The sequence below is a fragment of the Callithrix jacchus genome, chromosome 12, assembly GCF_049354715.1.
Source record: "Callithrix jacchus isolate 240 chromosome 12, calJac240_pri, whole genome shotgun sequence".
Classification (NCBI taxonomy): domain Eukaryota; kingdom Metazoa; phylum Chordata; class Mammalia; order Primates; family Cebidae; genus Callithrix; species Callithrix jacchus.
This window is the reverse complement of record NC_133513.1, coordinates 2,585,384-2,610,657: the sequence shown is the minus strand read 5'-3', so window position 1 is coordinate 2,610,657 and position 25,274 is coordinate 2,585,384. Positions and strand designations below refer to the sequence as shown.

General features: G+C 52.7%; 1 protein-coding gene and 1 non-coding gene across 13 annotated transcripts in view; both read left to right on the top strand.

Moving 5' to 3' along the window:
• Positions 1-25,274, top strand: part of AXIN1 (axin 1) — a 77,560-nt gene that overhangs the window by 15,486 nt on the left and 36,800 nt on the right. For 9 of the 12 annotated variants that reach the window (XR_008475275.2, XM_078344139.1, XM_078344137.1 and 6 more), the window contains one exon: positions 1,230-2,191. The exons of 2 other annotated variants lie outside the window; for them this stretch is intronic. Coding sequence is in view for 8 of the 10 variants with exons in the window: in XM_078344139.1 (XP_078200265.1) it covers positions 1,314-2,191 (878 nt within the window). In the remaining 2 variants the exon portion in view is untranslated. Of the gene's footprint in view, positions 1-1,229; positions 2,192-25,274 lie in introns of those variants that run through there. One more of the 12 variants, XR_013524468.1, reaches the window with a different exon arrangement.
• On the top strand, positions 6,883-6,986 carry LOC118146516 (U6 spliceosomal RNA). Its single transcript, XR_004732376.1, has one exon. It is a non-coding gene; the product is annotated as a U6 spliceosomal RNA (small nuclear RNA).

Below are 25,274 nucleotides of genomic sequence, written 5' to 3'. Positions count from 1 at the left end.
TAGACCAGGGACAGCAGTGTGGAGTGGTGGCTGGGAGAGCCCCCCTTGAGCTGGTCCTGGGTTTTAGGGTTTTGTTTGTACCCTGTGGCTTGTTTAGCACTCCAGGCTTTTGAGCCCAGTGAGCTCCTGTAAAGCTGCCTCTCCAGCCACTTTTTGCCGGGACCCCTTAAGTGGCAGGCTGTGTTTCAGTCACCAGCGTGGCTGGGTTGAGAGGCATAGCCAGAGCTCCTGGGCTCCTGCAGCACGTGGCAGGAAGGACCACAGACCGTGGCAGAGGGTTCTGTTGGAGCCCGTATCTCGTCTCCTGCACACCCCAGGTGGTTTAGCAGCAGCAGCAGGTTCTGTGGCTCCCTGACGTCTAAGAGGGTGAGTGATTCGGTTTTCAGCTTGAGGAGTGGTCAGCTATAGCTTCTTTAGCTAAAAATTGTATTAGAGTTTCATTTTATTCTGTGCCTTCCCTGTTTCCTAAAGTACCCAATGACTGTTTGCTATCTGAAGGACACTTTCCCCATGAGAGAGGCTTTTAAGAGGCAACTGCAGGTTTCTGACAGCGCCCTTCAAGATTGTCTCCAGTGATGGTGTCAGAGCGCCTCTGTGGGTGTGGGTGGTGTCCTTGATCCCTTGGTCGATGGTGCTGGAGGTGACCCATGACTGACTGCTCTGAGGCGTGTGCGCTCACATGTTGCGAGGTGTGCCATGTGTGAAGTGACGCGGCAGGCGGGCCGGAGGGCATGGGCTCAGAAGACGCCCGCCTGCCTTCGGCGCTGTAGCGAGCCTTCCTTTCTGAGTGTTGCCAAGGCTGGTGGAGAAGTTGTCTCCCTCCTGCTTGTGAGGGTCTGGCCCTCACTCAAGTTTGTGCACATAGTTAGGACTAGAGGCAGCTTTCCTTCCTTCCCCGCTCTCAGCTCTGCAGCTGAGTGGGGAGGCGCTCAGGCTGCCGGCCTCTGTGTCATGTGTGCAGGGACATGTGTGAGGCGTGGTATTCCCGTGTCCAGGGCATTCCCTTCTTAGCGTGAGAGGGATTCCAGTAGTTGTAAACGTTTCCAGAAATTGCTTTAATGTAAACAATGCCTGTAGCCAAAATACACCTTGACTGAACATTTCAACAGAGTTCCTTGCTTTGCGTTGGAGTGGGAGGGCGTCATCACGAGTCTTGTCTTGAGAAAAGCTCTGGCCGTGTTTCATGGAGCCACCTTTCCTAATCCTTGTCCTCTTAATGGTTTCAACAGGACAGATTGATTGACTTTGGAGCTGTTAAGTACTGATGTATTAGGGTGCAGCGCTCGTTGTGCATTGACGCACAGAGTCCCAAAATGAATGTCCAGGAGCAGGGTTTCCCCTTGGACCTTGGAGCAAGTTTCACCGAAGATGCTCCCCGACCCCCAGTGCCTGGTGAGGAGGGAGAACTGGTGTCCACAGACCTGAGGCCTGCCAACTACAGTTTCTGCTCCGGGAAAGGTGTTGGCATTAAAGGTGAGACTTCGACCGCCACTCCGAGGCGCTCGGATCTGGACCTGGGGTATGAGCCTGAGGGCAGTGCCTCCCCCACCCCACCGTACTTGAAGTGGGCTGAGTCACTGCACTCCCTGCTGGATGATCAAGATGGGATAAGCCTGTTCAGGACTTTCCTGAAGCAGGAGGGCTGTGCTGACTTGCTGGACTTCTGGTTTGCCTGCACTGGCTTCAGGAAGCTGGAGCCCTGTGACTCGAACGAGGAGAAGAGGCTGAAGCTGGCCAGAGCCATCTACCGAAAGTACATTCTTGATAACAATGGCATCGTGTCCCGGCAGACCAAGCCGGCCACCAAGAGCTTCATAAAGGGCTGCATCATGAAGCAGCTGATCGATCCTGCCATGTTTGACCAGGCCCAGACAGAAATCCAGACCACCATGGAGGAAAACACCTACCCCTCCTTCCTTAAGTCTGATATTTATTTGGAATATACGAGGACAGGCTCGGAGAGCCCGAAGGTCTGTAGCGACCAGAGCTCTGGGTCAGGGACGGGGAAGGGCATATCTGGATACCTGCCGACTTTGAATGAAGATGAGGAATGGAAATGTGACCAGGACGTGGACGAGGATGATGGCAGAGACACTGCTCCTCCTGGAAGACTCCCTCAGAAGCTGCTCCTGGAGACAGCTGCCCCGAGGGCCTCCTCCAGTCGACGGTACAGCGAAGGCAGAGAGTTCAGGTGAGTCCGACGCCAGGCGTCTGCTTTCTGTGCTCGCCTCCAGGAGCTGGAGAACAAGCCAGGGAAAGGTGCTGATGACGGGGCTTTAACCCACGCTGGATGTCCTGCTGCCGTTGCGGTTGGATTTTGGTTTGTTTCTTATTCATGATAATTTTGCTTTTGTCATTAGATACTTTTTAATATTTGTAATGTTGAGAATACTCTTACTGAGAACAGACTAAAGTATATGACTTTGTGAGTCATGAGGAACATCAGAATTCTTACAAGTCACACTGACATTTGAACTTCACCCTTCAGTGGTAAAATCTGTACTCTCTCAAATAGGTGGTGGATCTATCTGGTAGACACGATCCTTTGGGCTTAATAAAGGGAGGAATGGATGTTCCAGGGCGTCGACACTTGGAGACTTGGATTATTGCTTTTTTTTTTTTTTTTTTTTGAGACGGAGTTTCACTCTTGTCACCCAGGCTGGAGTGCGATGGCGCAGTCTGCGCTCGCTGCAGCCTCCACCTCCCAGGTTCAAGCGACTCTCCTGCCTCAGTCTCCCGAGTAGCTGGGATTATGGGCACCTGCCACCATGCCTGGCTAATTTTGTATTTTTGGTAGACACTAAGTTTCTCCATGTTGGTCAGGCAGGTCTCAAACTCCCGTCCTCAGGTGATCCGCCCGCCTCGGCCTCCCAAAGTGTTAGGATTACAGGCGTGAGCCACCTCGCCTGGCCGAATTATTGCTTTTATAATGATCTAAGCTTCTTCCTGGAGGCTGAGAAATAGTGGGGAGGAAATTTAGGTGTGGGGAGTGGCCAGAGTGCTTTGAAAACTTCCTGTGGCTATGGTGGGCATTCCGAGATTGGGCTTTTTTTCTTACCAAGACAGTCTGTTGGTGCTGTGGTGTAGTCCTTGCAGCCTGGGCCCTGAGGCAATCCTCGCAGGCGTCTGGGGGTGTGTGTGCCGCTGGGGAGGGAGCAGAGTGGTGCTCAGCCGTGGACCCTTCTCTTCCGTCTTCATTCGCTGTGATCCCTGTGTGGTTCCTGGAGGTGTGTTTGGCTTTCGGGCTGGCATCTGCTATGCTTGTGAGCAGAGCGCATGTGTTTCCCACTCTCTGTGGAGCTGGTCACCGGAGGCTCTGGCCTGGGTAACTTTGAAAGCCTGGAATCCACATGACCCCTGCTGATTTAATCAAGACTCCGAGAACACATCCCCATGTGCTGGGACTCTCCTGTGACTCGAATCAGTTTTTCAAGCCTACTGTGACACAGAAATCGGCTCCTTGCTCCTAAACGCAGGATTAAACATTTCTGAGTGATAGGATTTAAGATGAACTGTCAGCCGGTCGCGGTGGCTCACACCTGTAATCCCAGCACTTTGGGAGGCCGAGGTGAGCGGATCACCTGAGGTCTGGAGTTCTAGACCAGCCTGGCAGTATAGAGAAGCCCCATATCTACAAAAATACAGAATTAGTTGGATGTGGTGATGTACGCCTGTAATCCCAACTACTTGGGAGGCCGAGGCAGGAGAATCGCTTGAACCCAGGAGGCAGAGGTTGGGGTGAGCCGAGACTGTGCCATTGCACTCCCGCCTGGGCAACGGGAGCAAAACTCCATCCCAAAAAAAATAAAAAAAGATGGAGTGTCTAGGTTAATGTTTTTTTTTTCCTTTTGTTCATTGTCTTTAGCCAGGTGCTGTTTTATTCTTTTTTTGTGTGTGTGAGATGAAGTTTTGTTCTTTAGCTCGGGCTGGAGTGCAGTGGTGTGATCTTGGCTCACCGAAACCTCCGCTGTCCGGTTTCAAGCGATTCTCCTGCCTCACCCTCCCAAGTAGCTGGGATTACAGGCACGTGCCACCACGCCAGGCTGATTTTTGTGTTTTTAGTAGAGATGGGGTTTCACCATGTCGGCCAGGATGGTTTCCAACTCCTGACCTTGTGATCTGTCCGCCTTGGCCTCCCAAAGTGCTGGGATTACAGGCGTGAGCCACTGTGCAGTGGCCAGCCAAGTGCTCTTAAGCAAGCATTTTAGGAGGTGGAGTCTTACTCCTCACCCAGGCTCAAGTGCAGTGGTGCAGTCACGACTCACTGCAGCCTCTTCCTCCTGGGTTTAAGTGATTCTCCTGCTTCAGCCTACCAGGTAGCTGAGATTATGGGTGCCTGTCACCACGCCTGGCTAATTTTTGTATTTTTAGTAGAGATGGGGTTTTGCAATCTTGGCCAGGCTAGTCTCGAGTTCTTGGGCTCAAGTGATCTGCCTGTCTTAGTATCCCAAAGTGCTGGGATTACAGGTGTGAGCCACTGCACCCGGCTGGTTATTTTGTTTGTTTGTTGGCATGGAGTCTTGCTCTGTCGACCAAACTATAGTGCAGTGGCAGGATCTCAGCTCACTGCAGCCTCCGCCTCCTGGGTTCAGGCTATTCTCCTGCCTCAGTCACTGAGTAGCGGGGATCACAGGCGTGCGCCACCACGGCTGGCTAATGTTTTGTATTTTTAGTAGTGCAGGGTTTTACCACGTTGGCCGGATTGGTGTCAAACCAGTCTGGTCTTGGACCTCAGGAGATCCACCTGCCTCAGCCTCCCTGGTAGTTGGAATTACAGACGTGAGCCACTGCGCCTGGCCCCAACTGGTTACTTTTAAGATGGGACTAAAGTTGAGGGCTGGGCTCAGTTCTGATTTCTGCTGTTCAGCAGGAGCAACACGGTGGCTGGTCTTGGGCTCCAGGTTCGTGAGCAGTAGCTTCACCGTGTGTCCTGGATTTGCTGTATTTGTAGCAAGCAATGTTTGTTATGAAATTAATGGAATACATTGGCTTCTCATCAAATTCTGTGTAGCTGTGTCTACACAGTTTGGGTCCTCACTTGCCTGCTGTGGGGCTGCAGAGTCCTGTCTGCAGTGGGATCCTCTGTGGGAGGTGGCCGTGGTGCAGCTTTGTGGTGTGAAGATGTCTGACGCTGGATGGCTGGTTCTCAGCACAGACAGGGCGTGTAGTCTAGTGTGTGTGTGTGTGTTCCTCACGCTTGGACCTTCTGTCTGTCCTGTGAGGTGTGGGGTGAGGGTGCAGTAGGTTGGTCGGAAGCAGTGGAAACCCACCCACCTGGGCTCAAGCCTGAAGGCAGCTGTTGAGGCAGAGCCTCGGGTGCACCTTGGTGAGGGGCTAGCACCTTTGCTTTGCGCCAGGCTGACTTTGCTTGCCTAGTGGCCAGCTTCGTGGGCTTTGTGTTGGAGGTGGCTGCTGCAGTGACCTTGGGCCCTGGGTTCCCTTGTTTACAGATGCTTCCTGCCCCTCTGAAGGACAGGCCTGCCGTCGCTCTGAGGACCGGCACCCTGTGCCGCTGTGTCCTGTCCGTCCCAGCACAGTCAGACGGCGTGGGTGGGGGCTGTGCAGGAGGGCCATTCCTGAAGGAAAGCGGGGTGCTCCAGCCAGGCAGATGGCTACTCCCCGGTGGGGAGCTAGGGGTAGTCCTCCAAAGGAAGGCTGGGGGTAACACAAAGGGCAGAGGAGAGTGGGTACTGACGGGCAGCTGGTGAGCACTGCTACAAAAGAGGACCTGGAGCTCAGGCCTGGCGTGTTAGCGGATGCGTTTTCCGTGGAGAGCAGCTTAACTGTCCCAGGGTGGAATCTGCGCGGAGGAACGGTCAGAAGGGCTCTGTCCAGCACGGGAGGGCTGGGCCTTGGACGCTGGCCCTCTGTCCAGCACAGGAGGGCTGGGCCTTGGACGCTGGCCCTCTGTCCTGGGGCCTCCTTTGCTGTGCCTTTGCTGCCGTCACTCCTTTCCTGCCGTGAGGCACAGGCTTCCAGTTGTGCGGGCCTGGGTGCGGGTTCCTGTTGGTCCGTGTGTGAGCTGCGTGCTGGTTTCATATACTTGGTTTGAGGAAAGTGAGATGTTTTGCTGAGGTCTGTCTCAGCCTGGGAAAGAGCTCCATTCCTGGCCCTTGTCTGCATTTGTCCCACTCACCCACTGTCATTTTGAGCTCCTGGGCCAGGGTTCCATGGGGCTCCTCCCTGGCTCCCCAGTTCTGCCTCTGTGGGAACATTTTCTGCACCTTGGGTCTTGGTTTTCATTGTCAGTGGAACCTTGAACAGAACTGGCCGGGTCATTTCACCAGTATGAACTGTCAGGCAGGTTTTGCTGTTCACTGAGTGGGCAGGCAGGGGGCCTAGGGCCTGCACTACCTGGCTGGCGGGCTCAGGCTCCTCTCCCCTTCAGGGTGGCTTGGCCCACCAGGTGGCCTTCAGGCCTGGCCTTGCACGCCCCTACCAGGTGTGCTTGGTCAGGCGTGCAGCCCCTCACCGCTGGAGCCTTCTGTTGACTGCCCTGACCTTCCTCGATGGCTGGGCAGCTTACTGGGGACAGGGTCTTCCTAGGGATTTTCTTGTATCTTCCCAGGTCAGCCCAGTGAGGCACTTGTTATGGGTAGGGCTGGTCAGTGTGGCTGTGGCCAGATAGGGGACAACAGATGTGTCCACAGCAGGAGCAACACGGTGGCTTCTCTTGGGCTCCTGGTTCGTAGAGCTCAGCTGCTCAAGGGACCAGTGGGTCCTTTTCACGGTGGGTGGTCAGCCCCTGCTGTTCAGGTTCGCACAGGGGTGCCTGAGGAACCGTCTGACCTGCCCGTTAGTTTATTGACTGTTTCTGGTAATGGCCTGAAAGGTTAAGAGAAGAAATTGTTTAAAAAAAAAAAAAAAAGAGAGAGAGAGAGCTTGCTTTGGCAGCACATATACCAAAAATTGGAACGACACAGAGGAGGTCAGCATGGCCCCTGCGCAAGGATGACACACAAATCCGTGAAGCTTCCGTGTTTTACACAGGAACAGAAAATCACACACTGCACGTTCTCACTCACAGGCGGGTGCTGAACAGTGAGGACACATGGACGCAGGGAGGGGAGCACCACACACTGAGGTCTGTCGGGGGGAACTAGGGGAGGGACAGCCGGGGGTGGGGAGTTGGGGAGAGAGCATGGGAGAAATGCCAGATTAGGTGATGGGGAGGAAGGCAGCAAATCACACTGCCACGTGTGTACCTAGGCAGCAGTCTTGCATGTTCTTCACATGTACCCCAACACCTAAAATGCAATTTAAAAAAATGTATAAAATATTCTAGACAGAGAGAGAGAAAGCACTCAAAATGAGTACAGTTTTCTGTGAGAGACTGATCTCGGGCTTCTGTGTCACTTGGACTTGAGGCGGTGGTGCTGGTGAAGGTGCCGGGTGCTGAAGGGCTGTGTGGAGAGGGTGAACTCTGCTTCCCACACAGAGGGGGTGGCTCCGGCTGGGGTCACCCTCAGGCTTGTCTTGTTAGGGGGCCTCTGCCGTGGTGCACAGAGGGCATAGGAGCTTGTGAGCCGCACCAACCCTTGCCCGGCTCCCCTTGCCTGGGTCGGGGCTTTCTAGTCTCCTTTGGGGTGTTCACTTTCACTATTTGAGCAGATCTGAATAGAATGTTTTTTTTTTTTTTGAGATGGAGTTTCACTCTTGTTACCCAGGCTGGAGTGCACTGGCGCGATCTCAGCTCACCGCAACCTCCGCCTCCTGGGTTCAGGCAGTTCTTCTGCCTCAGCCTCCCAAGTAGCTGGGATTACAGGCGTGCACCACCATGCCCAGCTAATTTTTTGTATTTTTAGTAGAGACGGGGTTTCACCATGTTGACCAGGTTGGTCTTGATCTCTTGACCTCGTGATCCACCCGCCTTGGCCTCCCAAAGTGCTGGGATTACAGGCTTGAGCCACCGTGCCCGACCTAGAATGTTTTTTAAGACAGAGTCTTGCTCTGTCGCCCAGGCTGAAGTGCAGTGGCGCCATCTCAGCTCACTGCAGCCTCTGCCTCCTGGGTTCAAGCAGTTTTCTTGCCTCAGCCTCCCCAGTAGTTGGGACTACAGGCGCCTGCCACCAGGCCTGGCTAATTTTTTTTGTATTTTTAGTAGAGACAGGGTTTCACTCTGTTGGCCAGGCTGGTTTTGAACTCCTGACCTCAAGTGATCCGCCCGCCTCAGCCTCCCAAAGTGCAGGGGTTGCAGGCATGAGCCACCGTGCCCCGCCCAAAAATAAATTTCTTTGTGGATGTCCAAGAACATTGGACAGAAGAACCATGTTTTCCACCTAAACTGTGTTGTGCTCTGAGCATGTTGAGCTCCTGGCTGAGCCTAGGAACCCGGCCTGGCGACTGTTCCACTGGCCCGTGGCTGGGGGTTATCCTCTGCCAGCCAACTGGCCGTGGAGCCCCTCTGTCTCATCTGTGAAGTGGGGGCAGTGGAGTACGGACCTGGTAAGTGGCAGACATTGTGGCGGCTTGTGAGCGCCTCGGAGGCCTCAGCCCTGTGTCCATACACCTCTTAGCATGCTCTTCTGCAACAAATGGTTGCAGAGATAGAGTCGTGAAGAGCACAGTCTGATTTTAGTAATTGTCTTTCCTTAAAGTGAGGCACCCTCCCTCAAACCTGCTCCTTTGTATTCTTCTTCTCTCAGAGGTGGCCTCAACACCTGCCAGGCCTGGCATCCTCCACCTCCTCATACTTGCACTCCCACTTCCTGCAGGAGTCTCCGCTCTGGGTCTTTGCCTCCGTCTGTTCTCCTGCAGCTCCGGAGGCTCTGTGGTAGATGCCCTCCCTTCCAGCACGCAGGGACTTCCTACCGCACCAGCAGCGAAACTCAGCCTCCTAAGGACACAAACCTGCTCTGCTGGACTCTGTCACCACAGCACCAACTGTGTCCTGCTTTTTTTTTTTTTTTTTTTTTTTTTTTTGTGATGGAGTTTCACTCTTGTTGCCCAGGCTGCAGTGCAGTGGTGTGATCTCAGCTCACTGCAACCTCTGCCTCCCAGGTTCAAGCGATTCTCCCATCTCAGCCTACTGAGTAGCTGGTGTTACAGGCGCATGCGCCACCACACCTGGCTAATTTTTGTATTTTTTAGTAGAGACTGGGTTTTGCCATGTTGGCCAGGCTGGTCTCGAACCCCTGACCTCAAGTGATCTGCCCGTCTCTGCCTCCCAAAGTGCTGGGATTACAGGTGTGAGCCTCCACGCCTGGCCCATCCTGTATTTTTATGCAACTGTCAGTGGCAAGGACTCCAAACCTCTTTTTTCTCTTCCTTAGCCATGTGAAGCTCCACAGTCTCTGACAGATTTCAGCGGAGTCCACAGAAGTGTCTGCAGTTGCCTGTTAGGGTGAAGGATTCTGGAACCGAGAGGCCCCTTTGCCTTGGCTGACCTCCGTCCCGGGCTGTGTGGGTGGGTTGTGAAAGGGAAGCACTTGCAGGCAGCTATTGGAAGACGTGCCGATGAGACTCTCCGTGGCCTTGGTGCTGGTGCTGACCTGCTGCAGCTGTTTCGGGGAGGGCCTGGGGCACATGCCATTGTGGGCCCGTGTGGCCCTTCTTGGAACTAAGCTGTATGCATGACTGCTGCCTGGCAGCCCAGCCCGATCTCACATTTTGCATCTGTCATTGTCACAGATTGGAATTTGATTCACAACTCCTGGTTCCGCTTATCCTTGTAAAATGCGGGCGTCATTTGTAGCAGTGTGCCCTGCAGTTACAGAGGTAGGGGCCAGGCTGGACCATGGTGGCTGCTGTCAGGGAGGGAGGGCCGCCTGTTGGCTCTTTCTTGGGCCCCTCCACTGCCTACTTGTGTGTGTGGAGGGAAGCAGCTTTGCCTCAGTTTCCCTTCTGTCACATCTGTGAAAACGCCCATTTTGTGAGCCACTCAGCGTCCTCTCAGAACCCATTAACCCCAGAAAGTATTTGGTTTTTCCACTCCCTTAGGGATGGAGACTGGTCACGTGTCTTAAAACACACACAGCTCCCTGATGTTGCAATGGTGCCAGGGAGCCCCCAGAGGCCACATGCCAAGCTGAGTGCACATAGGGCCCAGGCTCCATGCCCCTTCTCCCCCAGCAAGGACCCTGGGCCCCGTCTGGAGTTGGACGCTGACTGTGTGGATTGCAACCTTGGACCACAGGCTTCTTTCGTGACCCGTCGAGGCGTCCCCTAGCAAGTGGGCTCAGCTCTTGGCTCAGCCACGGGCGGGGTGCCGGGCAGGCGCTGTCCTTGCTGTGAGCTGCAGTGTGCAGCGTGCTCCTGGCCCCGCTCGTGGCACTCACCATCCTGCCTCGTTTGAGGTTCAGTTTCCTCCCGTGCTTTTTCGTGGTTTTAACCCACTTTGGGTCTTTACCAGCTCATCTGTAGTCTATGGGGTCAGTGTCTGCTCCTAAACAAGTGTTTAAAATAACCCTAAGGAGCGCTGCTTGTGCTACAGCCGGCAAATAGAATGGCTTGAATGCCCACTGGCACGACTGCTTGGTTACATAGGCATTTTTTTCTGTGCAGTTCGATATGTGGGCTTTTAATTTTCTTCTTTCTCTTCCGTGTTTTCCAAATGCTTATTAGGAAGTGTATTATGAAAAGAATAATAGCTTTACCAGAAGGTCTGAATTACATGCAGCTCTTTTTCTTTTTTTGAGATGGAGTCTCTCTCTGTCGCCATGCTGGAATGCAGTGGTGGGATCTCAGCTCAGTGCAACCTTCACCACTTGGCTTCAAGTGATTCTTCTGCCTCAGCCTCCCGAGTAGCTGGGACTACAGGCGTGCGCCACCACACCCAGCTAATTCTTTTGTATTTTTAGTAGAGACGGGGTTTCACCATGTTGGCCAGGATGGTCTCAATCTCTTGACCTTGTGACCCGCCCGCCTTGGCTTCCCAAAGTGCTGGGATTATAGGTGTGAGCCACCGCACCTGACCCAAAAGCACATTTTTCATTTAAAAAAGATACACGTAGGCACCCGCCACTGCACTCGGCTGTTGTGTGTGTGTGTCTGTGTGTGTGTGTGTGTCGGTCGGTGTGTGTCGGAGTTTTGCTCTTGTTGTCCAGGCTGGAGTGCAATGGCACAATCTTGGCTCACCGAAAACTCTGTTTCCTGGGTTCAAGCGATTCTGCTTGAGCCTTCCTGGTAGCTGGGACCACAGGGGTACGCCATCATACCCGGTAGCTGGGACTGCAGGGGTGCGCCATCATACCTGGTCAACAGCACACATTTATTTCTCAGTGCCTGTGAATATGTAAACCTGTTGGAGAAAAGTATTTTTTCTCTGGAAGACATGTCTCCTGAAGTCTTCCACGTTCCCACTCTGCTTGAAACAGCTACTCTTTAGGCATCCTGTGGCACTAGGTCCTGTGGAGCTGGTGTGTGTGCTACTGGCATGCTCTGTAACTGGGTGCAGTGGTACTGGTGTGCTGTTATTGGGTGCCGTGGTACTGGGTGTTGTGTTATTGGGTGCCATGTTACTGGGTGCTGTGTTATTGATTGGCATGCAGTGGTACTGGGTGCTGTGTTATTGGTGTGCCATGATATTCGGTGCCGTGTTATTGAAGTGCTGTGGTACTGGGTGCTGTTATTGGTTCACCATAGTACTGGATATTGTGTTATTGGCGTGCTATGGCGCTGGGTGCTGTGTTATCAGCATGCTGTTGTAGTGGGTGCTGTTATTTGTATGCCATGGTACTGGGTGCTATGTTATTGGTATGCTGTGGTCCTGGGTGCTGTGTATTGGCATGCTGTGGTACTGGGTGGTGTGATACTAGGTTCTGTGGTATTGGGTGCCGTGGTACTGGGTGCTATGCTATTGGTATGCTATGGTACCTGGTACTGTGGTACTGGGTGCTGTGTTACTGGTATGCTGTCATACTGGATGCTGTGTTATTGGTGTGCCATGGTACCGGGTGCTCTGTTACTGGGGTGCTGTGATACTGCATGCTGTGGTACTGGGTGCTATGTTATTGCCATGCTGTGGTACTGGGTGCTGTAGTACTGAATGCTATGTATATTGTATGCCATAGTACATATTGTATGTCCCAGTTGTGTGTATGTATTGTGTGCCCAGTATGTATTGTATGCCACGGTATGGGGTGCTGTGTTATTGGTGTGATGTTGTACTGGGTGTTACTGGCATGCTGTGGTACTGGGTGCTGTGTTACTGGGTGCCATGGTATTGTATGCTGTGTTACTGGCATGCTGTTGTACTGGGTACTGTGTTTTTGGCATGCTATGGTACCTGGTGCTGTGGTGCTGGGTGCTGTGTTATTAGATGCCATAGTACTGCATGCTATGTTATTGGTATGCTGTGGTACTGGGTGCTGTGTTACTGCTGTGCTGTGGTACTGGGTGCTTGCTGTGTTATTGATGTGCTGTGGTACTGGGTGCTGTGTTATTGATGTGCTGTGGTACTGGGTGCTTGCTGTGTTGTTGATGTGCTGTGGTACTGGGTGCTGTGTTATTGGCATACTATGGTACTGGGTGCTATGTTATTGGCATGCTTTGGTACCTCATGCTGTGTTATTGGTATGCTGGGTGCTGCGTTATTGGTATTCTGTGGTACTGGGTGCTGTGTTACTGATGTGCTGTGGTACTGGGTGCTTGCTGTGTTATTGATGTGCTGTGGCACTGGGTGCTGCGTTATTGGTATTCTGTGGTACTGGGTGCTGTGTTATTGATGTGCTGTGGTGCTGGGTGCTTGCTGTGTTATTGATGTGCTGTGGTACTGGGTGCTTGCTGTGTTATTGATGTGCTGTGGTGCTGGGTGCTGCGTTATTGGTATTCTGTGGTACTGGGTGCTGTGTTACTGATGTGCTGTTGTACTGGGTGCTGCGTTATTGGTATTCTGTGGTACTGGGTGCTGTGTTATTGATGTGCTGTGGTAATGGGTGCTGTGTTACTGGTATTCTGTGGTACTGGGTGCTGTGTTATTGGTGTGCTGTGGTATTGGGTGCTTGCTGTGTTATTGGTGTGCTGTGGTACTGGGTGCTTGCTGTGTTATTGATGTGCTGTGGTACTGGGTGCTTGCTGTGTTATTGGTGTGCTGTGGTACTGGGTGCTGTGTTACTGGTATTCTGTGGTACTGGGTGCTGTGTTATTGGTGTGCTGTGGTACTGGGTGCTTGCTGTGTTATTGGTGTGCTGTGGTACTGGGTGCTTGCTGTGTTATTGATGTGCTGTGGTACTGGGTGCTTGCTGTGTTATTGGTGTGCTGTGGTACTGGGTGCTGTGGTACTGGTATTCTGTGGTACTGGGTGCTGTGTTACTGATGTGCTGTGGTGCTGGGTGCTGCGTTATTGGTGTGCTGTGGTGCTGGGTGCTGTGTTCTGGGTGTCCATGGTACTGGTGTTACGTGTTCATGCCAAAAGAATCTGAAGGAGAGAAGAGCTGGCTTTGGGATTTAGGCTGGGCGGCACCTCCCCCGAATTTGGAGGCAGCACAGCATCGCCTTCTGTTTTCTGAGCTGCACTGGAAAGAACTCTCCGTTCTCTTCGTAGTGTGTGGATGGGCTTTTCCCTCTCTCCACACAGTTTTTGGATGTTTTCTTTATCAACAGTGTTAATTCATAATGTTGTGTTTTGCTTGGGGCTTTTCTCTTATCTTGTGCCAAAGAAACTTGTTCTTTAATTCTGGACTTTAAAAAATGCTATTTCTCCCCCCACCCCCCCTTTTTTTTTTTTCTTACTGAGGCAGGTCTGGAAAAAAGTGTTGAGCGATCCTCCTGCCTCAGCCTCCAGAGTAGCTGGGACTACAGGCACCAGCACACCCCACTAATGTTCTTTCTTTTTGAGACAGAGTTTGGCTCTCGTTGCCCAGGCTGGAGTGTAGTGTCGTGATCTCGGCTCACTGCAACCTCTGCCTCCCGGGTTCAAGTGGCCTCCCAAAGTGCTGGGATTAGAAGGCATGTACTTTCATGCCTGGCTGTAATTTTTTTTTTCTTTTTTACCAACAACATGTCCTATTTAATTTCTTTTCTCTCTCTCTCTCTATTTTTTTTTGGAGACAGAGTCCCAAGTAGCTACAGGCATGCACCACCATACCTGGCTAATTTTGTATTTTTAGTAGAGATGGGATTTCTCCATGTTGGTCAGGCTGGTCTCGAACTCCAGACCTCAGGTGATCCATGTGCCTCGGCCTCCCAAAGTGCTGGGATTATAGGAGTGAGCTGTTGTGCCCAGCCCACCCTGCTAATTTTTTACAATTTTCATTAGAGACAAGGTCTCCCTGAACTCCTGGCCTTGAGCAGTCCTCCTGCCTTGCCCTCTGAGTAGAGATTTCAGGTGTGAGCCGTGGCATCTCACCAGAAACGTTTTCTTTGATAATTTCTTCTCTTTCATCTTCACTGTTTCTCGTTTTAAAACTTGAGATCTTAGATTTTGGACCATCCAGAGTGATCCAAGTTTTGCATTTCTTTTTGAGTTTTCATGGGTCTTTTCAATGCATTTTTTCCTGCCCTTGCATTCTGAATATACACTCAGAATAGATCAACATTTTTTGTCTAGATCAACATTTAAAAATCTTTCTAGAGATTTTAAGATGTTAATTGTAATTTCTTTCTTTTTTTTTGAGTCGGAGTGTAGCTCAGGCTGGAGTGCAATGGCATGATCTTGGCTCACTGCAACCTCTGCCTCCCAGTCCTGGTTCAAGGAATTCTCCTGCCTCAGCCTTCAGAGTAGCTGGGATTGCAGGCACATGCCACCACACTCCACTAATTTTTGTGTTTTTAGTAGAGGTGGGGTTTCTCCATGTTGGTCAGGCTGGTCTGGGATTTCTACCTTGTGATCCATCCATGTTGGTCTCCCGAAGTGCTGGGATTACAGGTGTGAGCCACCTCACCTGGCCATCATATCTTTTCAAAACATTTTTTCCTGCCCTTGCTTTCTGAATATACACTCAAAAGAAAAATCATTTTTTTCGACATCAACATCGAAAAAGGTTTTTTCAATTTCTGCTTGTTTGTTTTAGTTTTCTGGAGACAGGGTCTCGCTGTGTCACCCAGGCAGGAATGCAGTGCCACAGTCGTGGCTCACTGCCCTAGATGTCCCAGGCTCAGGCGATCCTTTATAGGTGCGAGCCACCACGCCCGCTCTCTTTTATTTCTTATGCTGAGTTTTTGCTGTACGTTTTTGTGTTTAGCAGTGTTTAGATGCATGAGTGCTTACCATTGTGTTGCAGTGGCCTCCGGTATTCAGCACAGTCACATGCCGCATGGGTGGTGCCCAGGACCCGCAGGCTCTGCCGCACGGCCCGGGTGTGTGAGTCACTCCATGATGTTCGCACACGGATGAAGCCGCCTTGTGACGTGTTTCTCAGAATGCAGCCCTGTTGTTGGGCAGCGTGTGACTGCACTTGGAGTGTTCGGGCTGCCAGCCGGCTTTGTTGCTTGCGGACCCCCGGATGTCATTGTCTGTAGGTCTTTTCTCTGGGTGATTTGTTTCCCCCCGGAGGATACCACAGTCTCGTTCTGGTGGTCCTGGCTGTTTGAACTGAGTGAGAGTCTGGGACTTGCCGGTTTAGTGTGCAGACTTCAGTCTCATTTCTTATTCCAGTCCTAATCCACCTTCCTCTCTCCCTGTACCTGCTGTTGCTAAGTCGGGAACCTTTCTTTTTTTTGAGATGGAGTCTTGCTCTGTTGCCAGGCTGGAGTACAGTGGTGCAATCTCAGCTTACTGCTGATTCTCCTGCCTCAGCCTCCTGAGTAGCTGAGACCACAGGTGCAAACCATCACACCCGGCTAATTTCTATATTTTTTAAAGAGACGGGGTTTCCCTGTGTTGTCCAGGCTGGTCTGAAGCTCCTGGGCTCCAGCGATCCACCCTCCTTGACCTCCCACAGTGCTGGGATTACAGGTGTGAGCCACTGCACCTGGCCTTGATTTTCTTATAGGATCTTCTTGAGGACTCTGTTCATCTTAGAGAGGAAAATTGATTCAGTTCCTGGCAGTGAAGGTGTTTTGGAGAGCAGAAGGAGACAAAAGGAAAATGGCACGCAACTGTCCAAGAAAAGCTGTGTGCGAGCAGAAAGGACGATCTCTACTGTGGCCAAATGCAGCTTTTCACTGAACAGGATTGATGGAGATACAGATCCCTCCCTCCTTTTTTTTTTTTTTAGGCGAAGTCTTGCTCCGTTGCCAAGCTAGAGTGCAGCGACGCAGTCTCAGCTCGCTGCAGCCTCTGCTGCCTGGGTTCAGGCGATTCCCTGGGATTACAGGCCCCTGCCCCCACGCCCTTTTTGTATTTTTAGTAGAGATGGGATTTCGCCATGTTGACCAGGCTGGTGTCAAACTCCTCACCTCAGGTCATCTGCCTGCCTCAGCTTCCCAAAGTGCTAGGATTATAGGTGTGAGCCACTGCACCTAGCCTGTTTCTTAAAATTTTTATTTATTTTATTATTTAATATTTCTGTCACCTAGGCTGGAGTACAGTGGTGTGACCACTGCTCACCTCAGCCTCAACTAGAGATGGGGCTTTTCACCATGTTGGCCAGGCTGGTCTGGAATTCCTGACCTCAGGTGATCTGGGTGAGCCATTACAGGCATGAGCCACCGCACCTGGCCCTGGCCAGTTTTTTTATTTTAATCTTTTTGTAGAGATTGCATACTTGCTTTGCCTAGGCTGATCCTGAACCCCTGGCCTCAAGCAGTTCTCCTGCCTTGGCCACTCAATCCATTGGGATTGTAAGCGTGAGCCGCCCTGCCTGGCTGCAGGCTTGAGACCCTGTTTCTGAAAGTTCAATGTGCTTTACTTGTGGTTGCGAATTCTCAAAACTGTCCTTGGTTCTTGCTGGAGCCGTGAACAGAGAGCTCTCAGGGACTGTCGTCGCTGCTGGAGGCCACCGACCTGTGGACGCACTGCCTGTCTCAGGCATCAGGCCATCTGCAAGCCCCTAGCGAGGTTCGGGAGCACCATGCCATATGTGTGGAAACTGAGGACTTGGGAGATAAGTAACTTCCATCTGCTCTAGTCAGAGTCAGGCCCTCGAACCTGCAGGCTGGGAAACAGTGCTTTTGAGCAGGGGCTCAGTGAGGCTGGGGGTCAGACCACTGGCCTAGGTGCGCCTGTGTGATCCGAGGATGACGTAAGTAGAGGCACTGGCCCCTCGTGCAGGGTCAGGCTTGCACTGTCTCTTGGAGATTCCATTAGCTTTGGAATGTAAAGCCTGTGTGCTGCGCGTGGATGTTGGAGAGACCATGAAGATAAAGCATCTCCATGAGCAAAAAGGTTTGCAAACCAAGGCAGTCCGGCCGTTGTGTTCTGGCTTTGTTCCTACGCGTCCGCTTCCGCCGTCCTTCTGTATGCTTCCAGGAACATCTGGGAGATTCTCGTGAGTCAGTCACGCTTGGTTCACTTGGTGAAGTGAAACTCCTTTTAAAAGAAACAAAAAAAAAAAAAAAAAAAAAATCAAATATCTCATAAAAATAAAGATTTTCTGTTTGCGCCTCAGGGTGTTTCTTTCCAGACGGGCTTCTTCCTGCTGTACACTCAGAGTCAAGGAAACTAGACACAGCTTTTGTGAGTGTCAGGATGCCCAGCGAAGGGCTCCAGGATCACTGCCAGTGTAATAAAGGGAACAACTCAGAGTGCTTCATGTATAGAACTTTTACCTTAACTAGATTCCTAAGTGTCAGGCATTTCCATTTTTAATAAGCCATGGCTTTCAAAAGTGGTCATTTTCGTCTTGTAGCTTCAGCACTGAAAGCTGGTCTCCTTCAGGTGAATTCTGTGCAGGGTTCAGGGACCATAGCTGTAAGCCTGCAGCCTGGTTTTGAGTGAGCGATGGATTCAGGGTTCTGCCAAGGAGGCCCTGAGGTGACGTGAGACTTGCCACCCTGCAGTGTGCCAGGCTGTGCCTGATGCCTGCCAGGGCCAAGGGCCGGGTAAAGACCCTGGAGCGCAGGGCAGATTGTATCTTGTAAACGACTCTAAATTGCCGGCAATTTGCTGGGAGTTGCCTCCTCTAAATGTTTGTCACATTATCTTAGCCTGTGAAGGGTAATTGGCTCTTCTTTGGAACTGATAAATTCCTGGAGGGTTCTGCTCCAGGGGTTAAGGCTGGAGTGAGGGGCTGGCGTCTCCTAGGGAGGAAAGAATAAAGCTTTTTTTTGTTCTACCTTTTCAACGTTACCACTCTTCATCACATCAGATGTTTCTCATCAGATCCTCATGAACCTAAAACTGTGATGTGAAGCCATTTGTGTAATTCCAGGCTCCGAAGAGACTTTTGCGACGTTTCAGAACTCGCAGTGAGCTGCACCCAGCCGATTTAAATGCACGGTGTTTACGTGAGCCGAGGAAAGAGGGCTTTGGTTTTGTGACTGATCTTGTTTGAGCACTAGTGGGTTTAATCAGTGAGCTCTTTGGTGCTTTGTAATTTTCAGAGTGTTCTTCATGTACAGTTGCCCAGTTTTCAGTCACTGCGTCCATGGAGATAACATGCAAAGACAGATTGTCGTCAAAGTTACATAAAGACGTCTGATAGTAGGCACCATCGTATCTGTAATCCCAGCACTTTGGGAGGCCGAGCTGGGTGGATTGCTTGAGCCCAGGAATTCGAGACCAGCCTGGGCAACATAGGGAGGCCCCATCTCTACCAAAAAAAAAAAAGAAAAATTAGCTGGGCGTAGTGGTACACACCTGTGGTCCTAGGCACTTAGGAAGCTGAGGTGGGAGGGTCACCTGAGGCCGGAAGGTTGAGGCTGCAGTGAGCCGTGATTGCGCCACAGCTCTCCAGCCTGGGTGACAGAGAAAGACCCTGTCTCAAAAAAGAAAAGACAAAAGATGTTTGGTGCAGGAAATTAGAAAACACAGAACAAAACATGGGCTGATATTCTACTTACTGCGCAGAGATACTGCTATTCTGTCTAGATCCCTCTAGATTTTTCTTAGCATTTTTTTCCTCAAAAAATGGGATCCTAATTCATGTTACCCACTCTGTATGTTTTTCCCTATCCTTTTTTTTTTTCTTTTTGAGAGTGTTGCTCTGTCACCTAGGCTGAAGTGCAGTGGCACAATCTCGGTTCACTGCAACCTCCCCCTCTTGGGTTCAAGCAATTCCCCTGCCTCAGCCTCCTGAGTAGCTAGGGTGACAGACACCCACCACCACACCTGGCTGATTTTTGTATTTTTAGTAAAGAACGGGTTTCACCATGTTGGGCAGGCTAGTCTCAAACTCCTGACCTTGTGACCCTCCCTCCTTGGCCTCCCAAAGTGCTGTAATTACAGGCGTGAGTTGCTGCACCCGGCCCACTAACGTTTTAAATCGTTACTGGTGTGAGCAGGGTGGTAGCACCTGGGGGTTGTACAGAGAGGTCGGGGTGCCTGGCCAGACTCTCCTGTTCCCCCTCTCCTGTCTGTAGCTCCTGTTGCCAGGTGCCTTTCAAAATCACGAGTGTTTGGGTTCCTGTGAATATGTTGTTCTGACATTAGAGCCTTGAATTTGGTTAAGTATTTATCATGTTTGTTTTTTTTTTTGAGATGGAGTTTCGCTCTTGTTACCCAGGCTGGAGTGCAATGGCGCGATCTCGGCTCACCGCAACCTCCGCCTCCTGGGTTCAGGCAATTCTCCTGCCTCAGCCTCCCGAGGAGCTGGGATTACCGGCACGCGCCACCGTGCCCAGCTAATTTTTTGTATTTTTAGTAGAAACGGGGTTTCACCATGTTGACCAGGATGGTCTCGATCTCTTGACCTCATGATCCACCCGCCTTGGCCTCCCAAAGTGCTGGGATTACAGGTGTGAGCCACCGTGCCCGGCTATAATTTTTTTTTTTTTTAGCGACAGGGTCTTGCTCTGTCACCCAGGCTGAAGTCAGTGGCATGATCGTGGCTCACTGCCTTCTTAACTTCCTGGGCTCAGGTGATCCTCCTGCCTCACCCTCCTGAGTAGCTGGGACCACAGGTGCACACACCACACCTGGCTTAATTTTCAAATACTTTGTGGGGATGAGTTCTCACCTTGTTGTCCAGCCTGGTCTTGAACTCCAGGACTCAGTCTCCCAAAATGCTGGGGTTATACGCTGAGCCACCCTGCCTGGCCCTTGGCTTGAGACTTTTGTTGTAGAGACAAGGTTTTGCTTTCTTACTCAAGTGGATCTCGAACTCCTGGCCTTAAGGCATTCTCCTGCCTTAGCCTCCTGAAGTGCTAGGATGACAAGCATTTGTTTAGACTCTCACAGGCAGTTACTTGGAATTGTGGGTTTAAGTGTGGCATTTCCCACCCAGTCCCCCAACTAATGTGCCTTGGTTGCTGGGCTCTGAAACGCTTTCTGCGTCGTGTGCCTGGCCTCACCCAAGCACTGTTTGCTAAGATGCTCAGAAACCTTCTAAAGAAGTGGCCACTGTCATTTCTTCCTTGTGAGCTAGGAATTGCCAGGCTGCCCATGGTCAGTAGCCGGCAGGTGGTGGTGAGGAACATTTGGCCACAGTTCCGAGCTGTTGGTCTCCCAGGACAGCGGGTGTGGGTAGCTGCCAGGGCTTTCCTGACTGCCCTGCGTGCAGACGGTGTGCAGAAACACATGCCCTCCCTACCCTCACTGATTTTGACCGTAGAGGGCCTTTGTGTGTGCAGTTCGCAGTGGGTGTGTGGGGCGCGCCAGTGCTGTTATAAAATAAACACAAGGCTGGCTGCAGAGTGGAACCACAGCGCAGCCTCCTAGGCACAGCTGACAGGGCTGAGCCGGAAGCTCCTGCCTGGTGCCTGGTGCCTCATTCTCTTGCCCTTTCCTGTCTGCCATCCCGAGTGACCGAGAACTCACCTGCTCATTCAGTGTGAGTTGGTGGGGGCGGGGTCAACCCATCATCTGTTCCTGCCCCTGAAGTGACACCAAGTATCTGCCACCCACGCAGAACACACAACAGATGTGTTGTAGGTGGGGCATGTTGGGACCTGATGTGGGTGCTGGCAGTCTTGGCTGACCCTTCTGGCAGAGGCCACATCCCTGATTTTCCATGGAGGAAGTAAAACAGATTTTTATAGCTGATGGCAGCTTGCTTTTGATCACTTTTTTTTTTTTTTTTTTTTTTTTTGAGACAGAGTTTCGCTCTTGTTACCCAGGCTGGAGTGCAATGGCACGATCTCGGCTCACCCGCAACCTCCACCTCCTGGGTTCAGACAATTCTCCTGCCTCAGCCTCCCGAGTAGCTGGGATTACAGGCACGCGCCACCAAGCCCAGCTAATTTTTTGTATTTTTAGTAGAGACGGGGTTTCACCATGTTGACCAGGATGGTCTTGATCTCTTGACCTTGTGATCCACCTGCCTCAGCCTCCCAAAGTTTTTTTTTTGTATTTTTAGTAGAGACGGGGTTTCACCTTGTTGACCAGGATGGTCTCGATCTCTTGACCTCATGATCCACCCGCCTCCGCCTCCCAAAGTGCTGGGATTACAGGTGTGAGCCACCGTGCCCAGCCCTTGATCACATTTCTTTTTGTTGTAAGATGCAGTCTTGCTCTGTCACCCAGGCTGTAGTGTGGTAGTATGATCTCGGCTCCCTGCAGCCTCTGCCTCCCAGGTTCAAGCGATTCTCCTGCCTCAGCCTGCCAAGTAGCTGGAACTATAGGCTTGTGCTACCATGCCCACCTAATTTTTTGTATTTTTAGTAGAGATGGGGTTTTGCCATGTTGGCCAGGATGGTCTGAATCTTTTGACCTTGTGACCCGCCCACCTTGGCCTCCCATAGTGCTGGGATTATAGGCATGAGCCACCATGCCAGGCCCTTGACGACATTTTTAGAAGCGTTGTGACCTTTGGGTGCAGAGGTGGGTTGTTATATCAGTGACAGCATCGGCGTGAATGAGGGCCAGTCATCACTATTGCTAAAACAGAAGCAAGACCTCTCCATGGCCGGCGTGAACCAGTGTGGGCCTTTTCTGTGGTCAGCATGAATGAGAGGTCCCTCACTGTGTCAGCATCTTGCATTTTGTGCGCTGTGCCTTTGTCACATTCATCTGAAAATTAATGTGAGGTGGGGAACCAGTGGCCCTCCTTCTCCGAGAGCCGGTCTGTTGTGGTCATTTCTCGGCGTTTCTGAAGGCTTCGCGGTATTGGAAAGCGGAGCTCACAGAACAAGGTCCCTTGTTGGGGAGTAGCCCTCCTGTCTTCTTCCCTGGCTGGAGCCGGCAGCCACGTGGGATGGACACATGATGCAGACTTCCCGTCCTCAGCAGTCGGTCCCCATGAGCAGCAGGTTGAGCCCTGGTCTGGGCTTTCTGGACCAGGTTTGTGTCTCCGATTTTGCTGCTGCTGCTGCGGGGTGAGGGGTGGGGAGGGCGCTGGCCGTGGCTGGCTGTTGGCCTCGGGGTCAGCTTGGCCCGCTGGGAAGCGCTGCCTTAACTGCAGGTCACACTGCCAAGCAGTTGGAGAAGAACACCGTGGTGCCTTCTGGCATGGCACACTGCAGAAAAGGGCGAGCCACTGATAACCATGGAGGCAGGGGTGCATCTCTGTCCATTGCTGAATGAAGAAAGCCAGAGCAGAGCAGAGGGCACAAGCTCCCGGTGAGACAGCGTTTAGCCAGAACTCCAGAAAAGGCAGGCTGACTGAGTGACAGGTGGATTTCCAAGGGGCACAGGGAAGCTTGGGGGTCGGGGTTGACAACGTGGGCCGAGGCGATGGTTTCCCGGGACACAGAGCCCGCAGGGGCCGAGGCGATGGTTTCCCTGGTTTTCTGGGACACTGAGCGCCCGCAGGGGCAAAGGCAATGGTTTCCTGGGTCACGAGGCGATGGTTTCCCGGGGTGTGGGGCGCCTGCGCGTGGCCGAGGTGGTGGTTTCCTGGGGTACAGGGTGCCTGCGCAGGGCCGAGGCGGTGGTTTCCCGGGGTACGCGGCGCCTGTGTGTGGCCGAGGCGGTGGTTTCCCGGGGTGCGGGGCGCCTGCGCGGGGCCGAGGCGGTGGTTTCCCGGGGTGCGGGGCGCCTGCGCGGGACCGAGGCGGTGGTTTCCCGGGGTGCGGGGCGCCTGTGCGGGGCCGAGGCGGTGGTTTCCCGGGGGACGCGGCGCCTGCGTGTGGTCGAGGCGGTGGTTTCCTGGGACACAGGGGCACTCGGGTAGGCTGAGGTGACGATTTCCTGGTACATGAGGATGCCCGCCAGCGCTGAGGGGATGGTTTCCTGGTACACAGGGCTTACTGCCGTGGATTGGGAAGATGGTTTCCTGGTATACAGTGGCGTCCTCAGGGGCTGAGATAGTTTCCCTGGGAGTGGGTGCCTGTGTGGGGCTGGGGCAATGATGTGGTTCTCATCAGAACTCACAAGTAGGACTCGTTCTGCGCGTGCGGTTGAGCGGTGGTGCTCCAGTAGAGCTGATTTTTACACAGCTGCTTCCTTGCCTTCGTTCATCCAAGCGTTCTGGGCTCTCAGGAACTGTTCCTGCGGCAGTGCTGCCTCGGCAGAGGACTCTAGCCTGCTGGGCCTAGGAAGGGCCTTCGACTTGGGTAAGCTGCCTCTGCAGGGCGGGTTATGTCTGCTGGCTGTGCTGTTCCCGTGGGTCGGGATGCAGGTTTCTGATGGCACTGTCAGTGTTTGAGGGTTGGACTTGGGGTGCCCCTTCCTCCTCCTAGTATAAATTACTAATTACCTTGACAAAATAGGGTTCAAGTAAGTGTGTTTGCCTGTGTCATGTGCCACTGTGTGGCTCGTGGCCTTGTGATCACCACACTGCAAGCATCTAATAACCGCCTGTGGGCATTTTGTGTTATGCTTCCGTTTATCCCCACAGACTCTGCAGGACACTGTGGGTGGGTTGGGCAGGAAGCAGCTCTTGGTGCCCTCGGCCATGTGGTCCTTGCAAACCTCCCCAGTTGACCGTGGGCCCTGTGGGCTGTGCCTGAGCTGCCTTTCCATACGACTTCTACCCTGAGCTGCTTTCCCGCCATTGTCTTTGCAACCGCAATCTGGCCTCCATCCTCCTCCCAGGAAGGCTCAGAAAGGATCCAGCATGAGACCTGTGGAGCAGATGCAGCCCCCAGCTACGGAATCAGCGTCCTTGGGCAGGTGGCCTCGCACCCAATGCTGACCCATAATGTGACCAAGGCCACTCTGACACTTGACCCCAGGTCTGCACCGCGTGGAGGCTGCTGGTCAGTGGGTAAAGTCCTATTTCAGTATGACTCTTGTGGACTGCAGTGCTCTCATGTACTGGGCTCCCCATGGGCTGTAGGGCTACGTGTGGGCTGTGGAGCTCCCTGTGGGCTAGGCTTCTGTGGGCTTTGGGGCTCCCATAGGCTGGTGTCTCCAGGGTGGGCTGCTCATTCTGTGCTGCATTCCATCCCCTGTGGCAGTTGCGCCTTTTCACTTGGCCCCCAGAATGGTGAAGGTCTGTGCCCATGCTCCTAGAGAGGCCCGTGAGAACCCGTCACACCCTTCCGTTTTGTTGTTGTTTGTCTCGTTTTGGTTTTATTTATTTATTTTAGAGACAGGGTCTTGATCTCTTGCCTAGGCTGGTCTCGAACTCCTGGGCTCAAGCAGTCCTCCTGCCTCAATCTCCCAAGTGCCGAGATTTCAGGCCTGAGCCAGGCTCTCACGTCCGTGGCCTCTGCCAGTTGACTGCTGCCTGCCCGCCTGGTGCCAGAGCCCCTTCCCTAGATGTGAGTGCAGAGTAGAGCTGGGACATGGCTGCAGGCTGTGGCTCACCTTTTACCCAGGCCACTGCCCGCCCTCCGCAGAGGCCTTTTCTGCCTGTGTTGCTTCTTGCCAGGCTTTTGTGTGTGCCAGTGTCTGGGCTCTGAAGGATGCACTCGTCCTTACACCGCTGACAGCTCCAGAAATGAAGGGAGTTCCCAGGAGCCAGCGATTCTGTGTACAGGATCTGCCCTCCATCCTCAGTGGGTCTGCAGGACTGAGGTGGCTGTGAAGGGAGTTCCCAGGAGCCAGCGATTCTGTGTACAGGATCTGCCCTCCATCCTCAGTGGGTCTGCAGGACTGAGGTGGCTGTGAAGGGAGTTCCCAGGAGCCAGCGATTCTGTGTTTAGGATCCGCCCTCCATCCTCAGTGGGTCTGCAGGACTGAGGTGGCTGTGAAGGGAGTTCCCAGGAGCCAGCGATTCTGTGTTTAGGATTCACCCTCCATCCTCAGTGGGTCTGCAGGACTGAGGTGGCTGTGAAGGGAGTTCCCAGGAGCCAGCGATTCTGTGTACAGGATCTGCCCTCCATCCTCAGTGGGTCTGCAGGACTGAGGTGGCTGTGAAGGGAGTTCCCAGGAGCCAGCGATTCTGTGTTTAGGATTCGCCCTCCATCCTCAGTGGGTCTGCAGGACTGAGGTGGCTGTGAAGGGAGTTCCCAGGAGCCAGCGATTCTGT